The sequence below is a fragment of the Tyto alba genome, unplaced genomic scaffold, assembly GCF_018691265.1.
Source record: "Tyto alba isolate M040663 unplaced genomic scaffold, T.alba_DEE_v4.0 Super-Scaffold_27, whole genome shotgun sequence".
NCBI lineage: Eukaryota > Metazoa > Chordata > Aves > Strigiformes > Tytonidae > Tyto > Tyto alba.
Window position 1 is genome coordinate 26758553 of NW_024881301.1, and position 15825 is coordinate 26774377.

The 15825-nt window shown below is 45.8% G+C and overlaps 1 protein-coding gene across 9 annotated transcripts in view; it reads right to left on the reverse strand.

The window, feature by feature from the left end:
- The window catches only part of LOC104357721 (poly(rC)-binding protein 3), a 68365-nt gene that overhangs the window by 11319 nt on the left and 41221 nt on the right, over positions 1 to 15825 (reverse strand). For 4 of the 9 annotated variants that reach the window (XM_042797995.1, XM_042797993.1, XM_042797994.1 and 1 more), the window contains 2 exons: positions 8535 to 8704; positions 1 to 2615 (listed from right to left, as the gene is read on the reverse strand). In XM_042797995.1, coding sequence (XP_042653929.1) covers positions 2267 to 2615; positions 8535 to 8704 — 519 coding nt within the window. In that variant the 3' untranslated portion in view covers positions 1 to 2266. Of the gene's footprint in view, positions 2616 to 6691; positions 7257 to 8534; positions 8705 to 15825 lie in introns of those variants that run through there. The other 5 variants (XM_042797996.1, XM_032988986.2, XM_032988985.2 and 2 more) reach the window with 2 other exon arrangements.

Below are 15825 nucleotides of genomic sequence, written 5' to 3' on the forward strand. Positions count from 1 at the left end.
TTTGTTTGTGGTTTTTTTTTTTTTTTTTTTTTTTTTTTTTTTTAAATGTCAGTTATTGAAACAGTCACAATAGTCCAGAACAATTTTACAGCAGTTTTCTAGAGCTGTTAAATAGCTGAGGTACCTTGACATTATTTCCAGTTTTTCCTTCATTATATACAAACAAAAAAAAAAAAAAGCAAGCCCAAAACAAACAAACGAAAAAAAAAAACAACCAACAAAACCAACCAAAAACCCCATTTGGATAAGTGCGAACTGTAACAATGGCAGTTCTACAAATGGTTACAGTGACAAAACTTAGTGCAAAGGTACTAAGGTGAAGAAAAGCCCACAGAATACAGAAATGACACAAAATACTGAGATAGTACTTAGCCCTATACAATGATAGTAACACACTTTGAAATACCATGTTTTAAAAAGTATTGCATTTGCATTGTGTTTTTAGTTTATATTAAAATGCACTGAATACAGTTCAATTGTTAAAGCTTTGTGTCCAAGGAGTGCAAAGTGGATGAACATGGCGGGCTAATGGGATTCTGGATTTGGAAGTGGTGAGGAAAACAATATTGCATTACTGGGTTATGCAACAGAAATTAAAAAGAAGGTGGATGGACAAACAGAAAATGCAGTTAAAAACTAGTTCCAACAGCTAGCAACCAACCATTACATCACCCAGCTCTCTTCGGTTTGGCTGCAATTGGGTGTCTGGTTTTAGTTAACCTGAACATCTTTAAGTTCTTGTTAGAAGGATGTTATCTATCCAGCCAGCAGCCTTTGAATGTCCTTTGATAAGCACTAGATTTTAATTGTAATTACAACACAACCTGATTGCATGATTAGTGGTGAGTTAAGTAGGGATTTATTTTGTACAGAAATCTAACAAAAAAACGGTCATTTTGGCTGAACAAATCTATGTGGGAGGAGGTACCAGAATAGTGACTGTGCATGTCTGATTTGTACCTACTATTAAGTACTTACAGAAATAAGTACTTTGTTGGTAGATAGATGGGTAAAACATCTGAGTGCAATGAGGAGCCTGCTCTCCCTCCCTAAGGCAGAGTTCTCAAAATTACGTTTTTCCAAGCCAGAGAAAAATTATTGCGCCCTTTAAAGGAACCGAGTGGAAAGGCACAGGTGCCTGGTATTTTTTTTCTTCTTGTCTTCCAATCATTTTAATCTAGCAGTTTTTCTCTGGCCAGAAGGCTTTATTTGTTGTACGCAGCTGTACCTGTGGTTTGGTACTTTCTGGCCCCCACCTCCCGCTCACGGGCAGGGAAGACGGGAGTCTTCAGGCCTGCCGAGAGCGGCAGAGCGCCCGAGGGGGCCAGCCCTTCACGCGGGATTTCAGGGGCACCAGCAGTCAACAGAAGTGCCAGATTTGCACACTCTAGCAAAAGAAGAATCCACCAGCGGTGCCAATTTGTCAGCGAAAATTGTTGTGCAGTTGGAGGCACCCCTTCAAATGGATAGAAGTGTATTTTTATATGCCAGGCAGTATTGCCGGAGCAGGTCCTGGCTCTCAAAATTTTGCCTCGTTTATGTTTTTTCTTTCTCTCCAGGTGTCTCCTTGTTGGGGTGGGGGCAACCCTGAGGGGCTGTGGGGGTGCTGGAGGGCCAGTCCTGGACATGGACCCAGCATCGGGCTGGTGTCAGGGGGGAAAACCCTCAGGCGGGCGGGGAAGGCCCCCAGGCCGGCGGGGAAGGCCCCCAGGCCCGCGGGGAAGGCCTCCAGGCCGGCGGGGAAGGCCCCCAGGCCGGCGGGGAAGGCCTCTAGGCCGGCGGCGAAGGCCTCAAGGCTGGCGGGGAAGGCCTCAAGGCTGGCGGGGAAGGCCCCCAGGCCCGCGGGGAAGGCCTCCAGGCCGGCGGGGAAGGCCTCAAGGCCGGCGGGGAAGGCCTCAAGGCCGGCGGGGAAGGCCTCAAGGCCGGCGGGGAAGGCCCCCAGGCCGGCGGGGAAGGCCTCAAGGCCGGCGGCGAAGGCCTCAAGGCCGGCGGGGAAGGCCTCTAGGCCGGCGGGGAAGGCCTCAAGGCCGGCGGGGAAAGACCCCCAGGCCGGCGGGGAAAGACCCCAGGCTGGTGCCCTCCCGCTGTTGGAACTAGTTGGTAGGTGGTGTTAGTTGTTATGGATAGCGGAAGACGACTTGAGTTGGCAACAGTTAACACTAGCAATTTAACAGAAAATAAAAGATGCCGTATTGTTTCCTTGATAACTAGGATCTACCACAGACTCTTGGTAGAGCTGGCAAAGCTTGCATTGTGTCTCATCCCTTCAATATGGAGCAAACTTCTGGCGGTCAGATTTCTTAACCCCACTCGTCGAAGGAATTTTGGCAGTGTAAGCGGACAAACTCCCCGTGGCCCCCGCGGCGGCCGCGGCATTTAGTGCCAGGAGTGGGACAGTTTTCATGCCAAGCAGACTGGAGACAGGAACGGCATAGTGGGTGGTTGGCAGAGTTGGTAGGGGAGGGGGGGTACTGACGGTAACGGCGGAGGCGGCCGCCAGCACGGCCATGGAGGTGGGGGTGGAGGTAGGGGTGGCAGACTGAGAGAGGTTCATGTTGAGGTCAACAGGGGTCGTGACGGAAGCGGTCTGGGTGCTGACTTTAGCCATCTCTAAGCTGCAAACGAAGAGAGGAAGAGGAACAAACAGGTTGGGAGGGTCCAGCCAGGGCGGTGGGGCCAGGAGGAGGAGGAGGAGGAGGGAGAGGAGGAGGAGGAGGAGGAGGAGGAGGAGGAGGAGGAGGAGGAGGGAGGGACGGAGGGACGGACGGCAACCACGAAAGGGCAGGATTAGATCGGTGGACGAGGGGGGACAGACGAGTGGGAGGGAGAGGGGGGAGAGAGAGAAAAAAAGGGAAAATGAGGGTCAAAGGAGGAACATGTTATGTGTTAAAGAAGAGAAATAACAAAAGGGTTTTCCATGATTCGATGGTGAAAACATTACTGAGACTCTAAAGTTCTACTTTTTTTTTAAAAAAAAAAGAGGTTGAGGAGGGGTTTGCTAGTTCATTTTACATATGAAAAAAGAAATCTAAGGAATGCAGGTAATGGCAAAAAGATGGAAAAAACGAAACTTAAAAGAAAACGTAAAATAACTATGAAGTTTACTCCCCAGCACTGATATGGTGAATTTCGCTTTTCAAAATTACGGTATTTTTGAAAGGGGGACGCGGGGGGTTTTTGTAATTTTTTTCAATTTGTCAATTTTGTGACATAAATAGTACCCTTTGTCATTTTGCTTGGATGAGAGGAGACTGAGCAATGATTTGCTGCTTCCATCTAAGGTATAATGTTTTGGGTTGGGGTTTTTTTTTTTTTTTTAGAAAGTTAGTTTTTCATTTCATTCACTGTGAGGTCAGTGTGCATTTTTCATATAAAACAAACCTGCTTAGCCAGTGTGCTCACTTCGGTTTGTACTTTCCCCAGACTTTTTGGTTTTTTCTTTTTTGCTTTTTTATAAATCACAACAAAATATTTATGCAATCTAATTATAAGGAAATTAGTAAAAAGGAAGACGGAAAAACACTCCGGCTTCCACAGCAGCAGGATCCTTTCTGAGCTTGTGGCAGTGGTTACAGTGAACATAAAAGAGCTTACCAGCTGACAGACAAGGTACTACACGGATACAACACACACATTGTCAGACGGACCCCGGCCAGCACGAGGAAGTCCAGCTTGACCCGACCCCCAAGCCCAAGGCAGTGATGGGCTCTTTGGAGGATGCAGAGGTATCAAACCACCTTCGCTTCAGTCTAACTCCACCCATTGGCAGGCGAGATGAGTTTGGCCCATGTACTTAGGCTTTCCTGTACATTTTTAGACATTAAAATACAGTAATTCTGAGGACGTGTTGTTTTTTTGTTGTTTTGTTTGGTTTTTTTTTTTTTTTTCAGATGACAAAATGTTTACCTAGATAAATCCTCCCTTTGCCATTTGTTTGTTGCAGCTTGTGCACTGGCGTTTGGGGCGGCAAACAACCTAAGTGCTAATTTCAGGATGCATTTTGCATATGACCAGCTGGGAGGTACGGCAGCCTAGTATATAAATAGGACCGTGGGATAGAAAAATCTTTGCTGGTTACAGTTATACATGTATAAATTCCAAGTTTGTGGGTTTTTTTTTTTCAGTAATTGCTAACTTGCCAGGCTCCTGGTCTTTCTCCTGAGGTGAGCTGAGGAGCTGCAGCAGCTTCCCCCTCCCAGAGCAGAGTGCCAGCCAGAGGCTGGCTGTGCGGGGGACCCACCGCCTTCTTCCCAAATCCCATCCGACCCAGGGGACCTTCCCAGCACAGGGTTTGTGCTGGTCCGTGTTGGCGCTAGGGGCTGGGTGTGCCGGCTCAGAGAGCAGCGGTAGCCAGGCTGTGGGGTGGGAGGGCAGCCCGGGCACCCTGCTCAGGGTTTGGAAGAGCCTCGCTGCCCCTCGCCTTAGGCAACACACGCAGCTTTGAGAGTAACAGCCCCCGGTGTGTTCACGGCCGGAGAAAGGCAACGGCTGGAAGGCCTGCCCGCTTCGCGTGGTGCAAGCGGTCAGCCAGCACTGTGCAGGGGAGGGGAACGTTGGAATAAAGCTTCCCAAAGCACTGCTGCTGACCGTGAGCCTAACGGAGACCTGAAGCGGGTCCGAGCTGGGGAAAGGAGCGTGGAGGAGAGAGGGAAACGCTTGAGCAGCGAGCTCTGCTTTTCCTCGCAAAAGAAAGAGGGCTCTTGGAGTATTAACTGCTGGGTGACTTTTACCGGGAAGTCGGAAGGCACATGTCTTCTCTGAGGGGCTGGGAGGGGAGGAAGGTGAGAACGTGAAATGCAGCCCTGAATGTGGGAGGTAAAGCTTTGGTTTTCCAACCCTGGGGTGTTTATCTGTCCCCACGGATGAGCAGCTTGGAATTTTTCTAACCCTCGCAGCAAAGCTACTGTTCGCAGAGAGAAGAGCATCCTTGTGCTGCTAGCCATGCTACTTGCAGTCTACTCGCACAGTGGGATTTACATTAAGAATAGTGAATCAGTGAATCCAACTCCAGTGTGCATCTTCAACTTAGGGTGCAGGAGTTACCTGGTGGTACCTTAGTAGGTTTTGAAAAACTCAGTTTACGCATTTGGATTTTTTTATATTTCTAACTCAGTATTATTCTGGGAGGGAGGCATATAGAAAGATAATGCAGGGCTCAGTGGCTCAGCGACTCCAAATTTGCCTACCTTGCATTTAACAAAAACAAAGAAATCCTTCCTGATACCGGGGGTTTTTGGGTCTGAGTTTTGACCTGCACCAGGACGGAGAATAGATCCCACAGGCTAAATAATGGTGTTGGTAGCAGCCACTCAAACTCGCTGTTTCTGCTGTGCTCGCACAGGTGCAATTAAAGCAGTAATTTGCCCTGCTTCACATTTATTTCTAGTGGTAATACATAAGGTGAAGTATGCCAAGTTAGCTATCAGCTGTCCTGTGACAGCGGCAGTTTCCCAAACCAATGGTAGATGCAACAAAATCGAATGTGAAAGTGGATGAGGCAGCCTTCATACAAAATCTCATGGTGCCAATTTTATACCGCCCCTTCAAAGACCTACACTTTATGAACATGCACACCAAAGGCCACATCCTGCATTACACAAAACTGGCAAAAGGAATAAAGCTCGAGTGTGGCTTTGGCACTCCTGTCAGCTCTCTGAATGAACATCTCGTCAAAGTGGCAATAAAAAAAAATATCTTCAGGAAACTACTCTTCAACAAGGAGCAAGTGCTGTTAGCTAGAACTCATTTATAATCCAAAGTCAAATATTGCACAGGAAACTTACTTAAACTGTGGTTCATTCTTAACAAAAGCTATAAGATGGAATTGGATAATGAAAATACAGTTACTACAGTGGAGACCAGTTAAGAGACAGATTTTACAGGAAAAAAAGACGCTTCTACTGCAAACAAGCTAGGACACGTTCTACTCATACAGAGGTGAGCACTCGGATAATCAATACAGAATCAAAACGATACTTTAGAAAGATTTAAATCTCTGTCTTGATATTGTATCAATGTATTTATATATCTATAATTTAGAGTATATTATGTACATATTTGACACCAGATTGCAACAGAAGTCTTAAAACAATTTGATAAATTATTCTATAGATGCAACTTTGGTTGGAGGATACACACAGAACGTTTCAGGAATACTGTGGATAGATTTATTTTTTACATCCTTTGCTGCTGTGAGACATTGATTTGTGCAGAAATACTGGCCCTGGAAACAAAATCCACAAGAATGACAGATCTTGTGGGGGAAGAGGGAAAAAAAAAAAAGTTCACCTTACCCTGAATGCTTATATGGCTTTTACTTATTATTATTTTGACATACCAGACTATACCTTGGGCAGTCTAGGGCACTGTACTCAGCTCTTCCCCAACACTCCTTATTTTGTGCCAACATCTTTAAAAGAGACGGCAGTACTTGTGGCAGGTTTAGGACTGAAAAACACTCAAATTGGCTCCTGGCGTGCACAGGCAGCAGCAGCCTAGATCTTCCTCTCAGAAACCTGCCTGAGCACCTAAACCCCAGCTAGAGCAGACCTCTCTCTTGCCTGGAAGTTTCTCAGTTCTTCCTCCAGTGCAACTGCAAACTAGCACTGCTGCTGTGCTGGCACCTAACTGGACAGGAATTTCTCTTACAAAAGGAAAAATCTGGAACAATGTCACTTTTTAAAATGAAAAAGCCACCCTAATGTCCTATGTTACCTTAGAGCTTAATTTATTATACATTAAGAGTCTTCATTTACAAATGAAGTCACTTCATCTAAATACAGTTTCAACACATGGTACACAATAATATATGACGGTTTACTGTAGATGATGGTAACAAATGACTTCTATCTAGAAATGCAACAGGAGGAAAACATTTTGTTTCTGGTTTCACCGGGTATAGATAAGAGTATCCATGGTATATGACTGCTGAAGAAGTTTTCTTCTTTGCAAAAGTATGTTAAAAGACCTCATATATATCCCATTCCATCAAAAGAATCATTAAACAGTAATATACAGAAATGTGAGAGTTCACAGGCTTTTCTAAAGTGAGTCAAACAGAGGTTTGTTCACTAGAGTTTTTGTCTCTGGTGAGCAGCTCACTGCAACTCCATTAATAAGTGCGTTATTTTATTTGCATGCTTTAGCTGTCTTGAAGATCTTAAATTGTTATCTTCTGAGATCCAGATGCATGCCATATGGTGTTTGTGCAACTAAAAATGAAGGGGTCTATTCTCGTCTCGATGTGTGGGGAATCCCTGAACACCAAGAGAAGAACATATCCTTAAGGGTTAAAGGAGGGAACACATTTTTATTTGATTACAGGGCTTACGGAAGTGATTTATATTTGCTACAAAGAATATAAAGCAAAAGAGCTGTAGTTTGTTTTAGTATTCTGGAAATGGCTTATCTTAGGCTTCACGATGCCACCCCTCAATATTCTTTCCCTAGGAAACTATTTTCATATTGAATAATAAAAAGTTCTATTTTTTTTTGTTTGCTGTAACACAGAGCTGCACAAACATAATTTTCTTCCATTAAGACATTTACAGTGGCTTGCACTAGTGCACTACAGAACTGCTCTGGAAAGGAGGTTGGACCATAGGAAGCTGTAGACCTGATAAGACTACAGTCCCCCCATATAAATCACATACTTTCTACTATCTTAACAGCAAACATAAACACAGAGCTTGATTCATATCACAGTATTTGAGGGGGCAGGGGGAAAGAAAAGGGAAAAAAAAAAAAGAAAAAAAGCAATAAAATACATAGATACTCCCCCTCCCCACAACATATTGCCTCAGTCCACCATTTACAAGTAGATCTATGAGACAGCACTACATCCATTTCACTTTCTTCTCAGGATAATTGCAAATAAAGGTGGTATCAATTTTAATATTTTTCTAAATAATCATATCAAAACTGATAGAGACTTAAGCCGTCGCAATGCTTAGCTAAACAGCCAGTGCCTTCATTAATTCTGGCACTGAGAAGTGGAGAAGCAGATAGTCTCACCCGGTCTCATTAGGGAATGCTTTTTACAAATTTGTGATGCTGCCTCTGAAAAAATAAATCCCGTGCCTCTTTAGCAACCAAATGTCAGTTTAATATCAACTCTGAGTGGCAATTTCCAGTTAGTAAATTAAATCTGTTTTGCAATCTGTTTCACTGTATTTGCCATTTAGGACAGTAAAATGGGTCTGTGAAAAGCATTTTCTTCTAAAGAATTTATGATTGTCATTTTATTGAATTTATCCGCCTATATTCTAGGTGGATGCTAATGTGAGTATTCCAATTTTTCAGCTTTTGTCATTCAACATATACCTGGAATTGCATCAGATTAAGCTCCTTTCCATGTAAACCAACAGCAAACACAGGTTCTAATGATACAGACTTTACAAGTCATTAGAAATTGAATAATACTATGCAAAATGGACACTGTGAAGCAACTTTCTGGATCTACCCAAGACAGACATTTGCTGGAGAGCAGACAGAGCCATCTCGCAGAAGCATTATCACTTACAAAGCAAACTTACCTTGCATTAATGAGGTACTGTGCTAAGCTGATGTTTGCAGGGGATCCTGTGATTGTAACTTGTCGTTCTGCGGAGCCTTCTGTGGCATTAGCAATCTTGATCTGCGCTCCTGACATCTGCCTGATTTCATTTATCTTACTGCCTTGTCTGCCAATAATGCAGCCTATTAACTGGAGCGGGACAAAGATTGAGATTAGTGCCACAGACACAAGCAAAAACCACTTAACTGCAATTTGTTGTATTGCTAAAGAGATGGTTATGAAAAGCTCAACGTCAAAACAGAAGATTTTTGCTGTGCCGTCTGGAAGGAATAACTAGTGCAGCCTATTGGCTCTACGGTCATATGTCTCTAAACCAGGTTTCACTGCTAGGTGGTCATCAACTCAATACTAGATTATTTAGCTGTCTTCCGTGGCAGAGAACGACAGCCTGCTGTGGTGCTGACAAATACAAACCTCAGCCCCACCTGGCTTGCCGGAGGCGGCGGCAAGCCGAGGACAGCAGCTGGAAGAAGTCAGGGACAGCAGCTGGAGGTCAGGGACAGCAGCTGGAGGTCAGGGACAGCAGCTGGACATCAGGGACAGCAGCTGGACATCAGTCATGCTGACCACCCAGAGCTGCCGCCCCGCGGCTCCGTGCCCTGCCCGCGTGGTGCTGCTCCCACACCTCCCTGGGTCCTCGCTTGGCCAGGGTCTGCGCTATTAACGTCAGTGGGATTTACAGCTCTGTAACTGCAGGCAGAAGCAGGCGTAGGAAGAGACTGAAATTTGTCTGCATTCCTTAACAGAAAGTTCCCCAAACTCCTATTTCATGAATAAAACTGATCCTGAGGTTTGTGTGTGTGCATGTGTGCGTGTGTGTTCCCAGATCCCCTCCTTTTTTTTTTTTTTTTTTTTTTTTTTTTGGCAAAATTGCATTAGTGTTATTTGCAATTAACAGTGCTTTAAAGCTGTTTAAATGCTCTTGGCAGAGTCACAAGCTTTTGGAAGCTGTGTGCAAGACCACAAGAAAGTGTTCAGCAGCACAGGTAACTGTCGCAGCCACGCCGGGGCAAGGGGGTGCGATAGCTGTGCCGGGGTGCTGCTCCTCTGGCACAGGGAGCCTCCCCGAGCAAGTGGGCACCCAGCCAGCTGGGGCTGAGCCGCTTTGGCTCCTGTAAGGGTGAGAAGAGGGACTTTTGTTTTGTGTTTAGGAAGGATGGGTGCTGAGAAGCTCAGCAGTGGCCAGAATGGGTAGAAAATGGAAACTCTGCTCTACAGGTCTGTTGACACTGGCACGATGCTGCCAGTTTGGCAGAAGGATGCGCCAAGGTGCAGAGGCTGCTTTCCCCTCTCACCCTTCCCACTGTTTCAGGCCCTGACATGTTACCTTTTCTGGTACTGTAGTACTTAAGAGTGTCTTGCTAGAAACAGATTCACATTGTCCAGACGTTTTATCAAAAGAAGAACCCTTGCTCTCCCCGTGCCTCCCCCCCTTCCCACCCCCCCCCCCCCCCCCCCCCCCCCCCCCAACGTAATCCTTGCTTCATGCTCAGGGACAAGCAGAAAGCCAAAGCAGGTACCTGGGTAGCTGAAACAGAGACTGAGCACAAGAGGAGCACCCACAAGGGGGAAAAAAGGGGTTTCAGGAAACGCACACAGGATTTCCCATCCTATTCAAACAGGAGGGCCTCCCTGAGCTCCCCGTCCTTATCCTGAGGACCTCCCTTAGTGCGTGACTGCACGTGCAGAGGACCTATGTCCTCTGTCGGCTTTTGCAGCCCAGAAAGCCAACTGTATCCTGGTCTGTATCAAGAGCAGTGTGGCCAGCAGGTTAAGGGAAGGATTGTTCCCCTCTACTCCCCTCTCGTGAGACCCCACTGGAGTACCGTGTCCAGCTCTGGGACCCCCCAACATAAGAAGGACATGGACCTGCTCGAGCAGGTCCAGAAGAAGCCCACAGATATGATCAGGGGGCTGGAGCACCTCCCTTATGAGGACAAGCTGAGAGAGTTGGGGTTGTTCAGCCTGGAGAAGAGAACACCCTGGGGAGACCTTATAGCGGCCTTCCAGTACTTAAGGGGGTCTACAGGGAAGGTGGGGAGGGACTTTTTGTCAGGGAGTATAGGGATAGGATGGGGGGTAACAGTTGTAAACTGAAAGAGGGTAGATTCAGATTAGATATAAGGAAGAAATTCTTTCCTGTGTGGGTGTTGAGGCGCTGGCACAGATTGCCCAGAGCAGCTGTGGCTGCCCCCTCCCTGGAAGGGTTCAAGGCCAGGTTGGACGGGGCTGGGAGCACCCTGGGCTGGGAGAAGGGGGCCCTGCCCAGGGCAGGGGGGTTGGAAATAGGTGGTCTTTAAGGTCCCTTCCAACCCTAACCATTCTATGATACGATTCTATGTGAACTTCACCAGGAAGCCTTTACCCTGTCTCTTTTGTGCACGAATGTGCCTGCATACGCTAGCGGCTAGCAGCACCAGGATCCCTAAGTGTCTGCGTCCTGTGCCTCAGTCTCACTGGCCTCCACAGTCCACAGGTAATGAAGGTGAAGCAGGAGAGAAGAGGTTCTGGAGCACAGGCAGTAGCACCAGTGCCAGCCAGTGGTGGGGTTTCGGTTTTATCTGGGTATGCCATTTGTATGAAGAAAGTAAAGGCAGTCCTACCACAGCATCACAGGACAGCAAAACTGGCAGCACTAGATCCACTCTTATCTGTTAAAACGTGGTGATGGACTTACATAATTTTGCTCCTGTGAAGCATCTGCATGTTGTAATATTAGCTATAATTTACCAAAATCTGGTCAGAAGTGGTCGCTACTGTAGAAGCAGAATGAAGCGCAGAGCAGGGAAAAAACCTTGGGTCATCTTTACTTGACTGCTAGCCAGAGTTGTTCCCCCAGGATATCGGAGAGGCTTGAAATGGCCAGCAGGAGTGGAGGCTGTCAGGATTTCCTTCTGCCACAACCAGCATCTAATCTTTTTTGAGATGGTGATCTTGAAGCGACTGGTCAAGAATCTGGCTGTTGCTACTGATGATCTTATGAAGCAGTGACCAGGATTTAGGCTCTGTGAAGCAGCTGTTATGGTGCCTATCATGTCTTCAGATTCCTCTGACAGGTCTCACCTCGTGTGCAGATCTGAATATGCTTCTGGTTGCTTTAATAATTATGTCCTAAGTGTCAACAGGAAAATGTAGGCTGGACACCTACCCTCAGTCTGTCCAAAGCAGAAGAGTGGAAATCTGGTAAAACCGCTTGGTGTAAAAAACATGCAAAAATATATAAAGATATATTATTTAGAAGAACTTCAAGCAGTTCAGTTCACAGGTGTGGCTGTCATAGTGGCATGCAAAGCAGAGGAACTGCGTGAGACTGCTGGTTCTTCAGGCACGTTGTGAGACACAGTCTTACACATTTGGTTCACCAGCTCTGAGGAGGCACTTGCCGGCTCACTCGGGAGGCTGCCACTTGTGTCCTGGAGTCCCTCCAGTGAGGCTTGTAACCCAGGTGGGTCAGTACAAAGAACTGCAGTCTCCTGACTTTGAGTTAGGTAGCAAGGATTCAGTCCAGACCGGTCATGGATATTGGTGATGCAAGTATCTGGAAGAGAGGTTGAGTAACCTTTGGTCTGAAGCTCTCCGAAGTCATCCCTTGTTGCTGTGGCAACGGGCTGCTTGAACATGCTCTGCAAGCCGTGACACAACCGGTGGCTCACGCAGAATACACTTCTCCTTTTGCCACACAGGAAGGACAGTAGTGCCGGCGGGGTGCTTGGGCTCTCTCTGGGATGCCTTTCCCTTTACTTATGATGATCTGGTATCTGTGCAGTATCTGAATGTTCAAGAACTGATGGGTTCCGGAGGAAGTTTAAGGGACTGGTTTTCACCCACAAAGCTTTGATCGGTCAGGCCATGGACATTTGGTTTTACATAAAAACAGTCCCCCCTCCCATGCTTCGAGACGAAGCCATGTCAAATTGCCTCCAAACACATATCTCTTTTCAAGCCTGACCTTTCTAACGCTGACAGCTGTTTCCCCCTCCCCGCCCCCGTGCCCATCGATCTGTGGTTGGCCATTTCGCAAGATTTGGCAGGCTACGTCTAATTCCATCCCACAAAAGCCCCTCACCACAAAAGCAAGCTTCCCCCGAGTTGGAAAGCTGCTATCTTGCATGCGTGTTTCACAGACATGGGTTTGCTGCTTTTTCCAAGCTCAGTAGATGGAGTTAGGGAATGTGGAGGACAGTAAACATACAGCTGTTTTCAAGGACTTCAGGTGCTGCATTATTTTTGATGCTCACCTGCTTGCTCAACATACAGTGAACCTTACTTTCTCTTACAGAATAAATCAAGAGGAAATTCTCCAGAAAACAAGTGATAAAGCTGGTCCATGTGAGAGAGGAGCCAAACCTACTATAGACTATACTGAGCCTACTATGCACTATAGTATAATACATATAACTATATATATGTGTATAACATACACGTATGTACAAAAAAATACATGCACACATAATATGTGTATGTATATGTATATATATTTTAACTCTCTCAAGGCTTGATCGAAACAGCTCAGATCAGAAGTGCAGCTAGCCCAGCTGCCTCTCTTGGACTGTGGCAGTACTACACGCTTGTAAAAAAAAAAGGATAAAAACAGCGTGAGGTATAAAACAAAGTTTCCACTGGTATCCCAAATTCCCACCTAAGACTTACAGACTACCTGAGCAGCAGCTGGTATCGCTACCTTTATGCTCAATAGTCCGTGTGTCTGACAACTTCTTTTTGAACCCCCTTCTCTTGCTGCTGCCCCAAAAAGGCCATAGCAGTAACCTGCAGAGCTTGCTCGTGTGTTGTATACAAGTATCACCATTTGTCCATACACCTCAAAGTTTCGGCTCATGTCCCCTCCTTCTTGGGCTGTGAGCACCAGGGAAAAACGCTTCCCTTTTCACTTTCTTTACACTGCTTCTTCTGATCAGTCTTCCCCTATCTCGGTGTACCTCATTTCTCCTCATGCCAAAAAAAAAAAAACCCAAACAAACCAACACTAAACCACAGATCCTGCTTTTTGCCTATTTCTAGTTTTAGTCTGTCCTTCAGTAAAGTTCTGCCGGCACCAATGGAAACAGGACTGAATCAGGAGGCTGGACTCTTAAAGCGTGGGACTGAAGGTCTACTATGATTCCTCCTGCCTCAAACTCTTGATGCTAATAGTTTCTCCCAATATGCTATGCCATCTCTGGTTCAGGTCCCTCTTTTCCTTTTTTTTTTTTTTTTTTTTTTTCTTCTTGCCCATAATGCTAAATATAAATACTAAATCTCTCTCTATTTTTTCCCCTTAATGCTAAAGTCACTGACAAAGCCTAATAATAACAGCTTTCTGCTGGGTGTTTCCTATAGGTTTGTTCCTCTGTGTCCATCACACTGGATTCCTTTTGTGCAGCACTGGGAGCAATCCAACTTTTAGGTTTTGGCTTATTATCATCCAAGTCCAATGCTGCAGAGTATTGCTTGTCACAGGAAATGGCATGGAGCTCACTTTCTTTTTAAATACTGGTAAAAAAATCAGATTCCTTTCTTACACTGAACGCAGTGCTGGTAAAAAGGGGCAAGGGAGTAGCCTCTGCAACTTGCTATCTGCTGTCTGGGGCAGGTATCAGGGACCATACCTGTCCACAGGTACATGTGGCTCCCCTTGGCTTCCCGCTGCCAACCCAAAGCAAGTCCATTGGCTTTGGCAAAGCCTCTGCATTAGCTGAGCAAGCAGGTGCTCACCCATCATGAAGAAGACTCTTCAATCACTTTTCATAAGGATACAGGCTTTCTTAATTACAGGTTTGGGTTTTTTTTTTTTTTGTTTTTTTTTTTTTAGTTAGAAATGCTGGGGCAGAGTACTCTATAGGGAGAAATCATCTCCTGAGGTATGATTACAGTTCTTTACAGACTTACTGCAGAGCCTGGAAAGAGATGTTTAAATATTCTGTGCCTCTTAAAAATCACCACCACCACTGCCACCGCCACAACTTCACTCTCCTTGCCAGGATAATGCAAAATCTGGACTATAATAATTTCACAGGCTTTGCAAGAAGGCATACATAAAACTAAGAAAACACCTTCCGAAATGAGCTTTCTTATTACTTGGTTTGTAACGCAACTAACTGCAGATTTGTGTGCATTTCAATTTATTGAGGGCCTAACACCAGCTCCCATCCTCTTCCCTAAAGTGAGAAGTAGGTGGTTCTGGGGGGAATTACTTTTAATGTTAAATAACGCCTTGTCCTATAAATGGTCTCACTTTATTTCTGATGGATATTAAGTCTGCAGAAACTTTCTACTGATACTTGAGCTCAACTGGACAGGTCTACTTGAGGAATCAAATGTCATTTTCTTAGATTAAAGGAGACAAAAATCAGGCCACGTGCAAACATATAATTTTTTTTTTTTTTGTAACACATCCCCTTAAACACTGCTAATTGACAGAATCTGGCTAATTCTATATTTTTGCTCTGGGTATTGTTTCTCTATTACAAGAGAGGCTCTCAGCAGTAAGGTAAATTTATTAAGGTTGAATCTACAGGTGCCTTGCTGTCCTGGTTTGGGCTGGAATAGAGTTAATGTTCCTTTTCGGGAACTAGAAGAGTGCTGTGTTTTGGATTTAGCTTTGGGTTTGGTATGAGAAGGATGCTGATAGCACACTGATGTTTTCAGCTGCTGCTGAGACTTCAAGGTCTCTCCGACTCCCCGTGTCCTGCCCGTGCGCAAGGGCACAGGGAGCAGGGAGGGAGCACGGCCAGAGCACCAGACCCAAACTGGCCAGTGAAATATTCCATATCATGGAACGTCATGCTCACTGTATAGAGGAGGGGTGGTCGGGAAGGGGCTCTCTCTCTCTCTCTCTCTCTCTCTCTCTCTCGCTTCTGGGATTGTGATTGTGGGATCTTGGTATCTCGGGGTCGCTGGCCGGGAACGGGCTGGGTATTGGTCAGCCGGTGGTGAGCAATTGCATTGTGCATTTATATTTTCTATTACTGTCATTGTTTTCAATTTATTACCATTATTAAACTGTTTCTATCTCAACCTGCAAGTCTCCCTTTGCCCCTCCAATTGCCTCCCCCATTCCCAGGCTGGGGGGGAGGGTGGGTGAGCGGCTGCGGGGTGGCTGGCTGCCGACCAGGCTCAAACCACCACACTTGCCTTCTGTAGAAGTGCTTTAACTTACACTACTGCAGCACCGTTCCCAGCACATCTTGTGTGGATTATTAAGTCTTTGACTAACCACTGCTTTTAAACTCTCTCGTACAACAGGAAAGTTT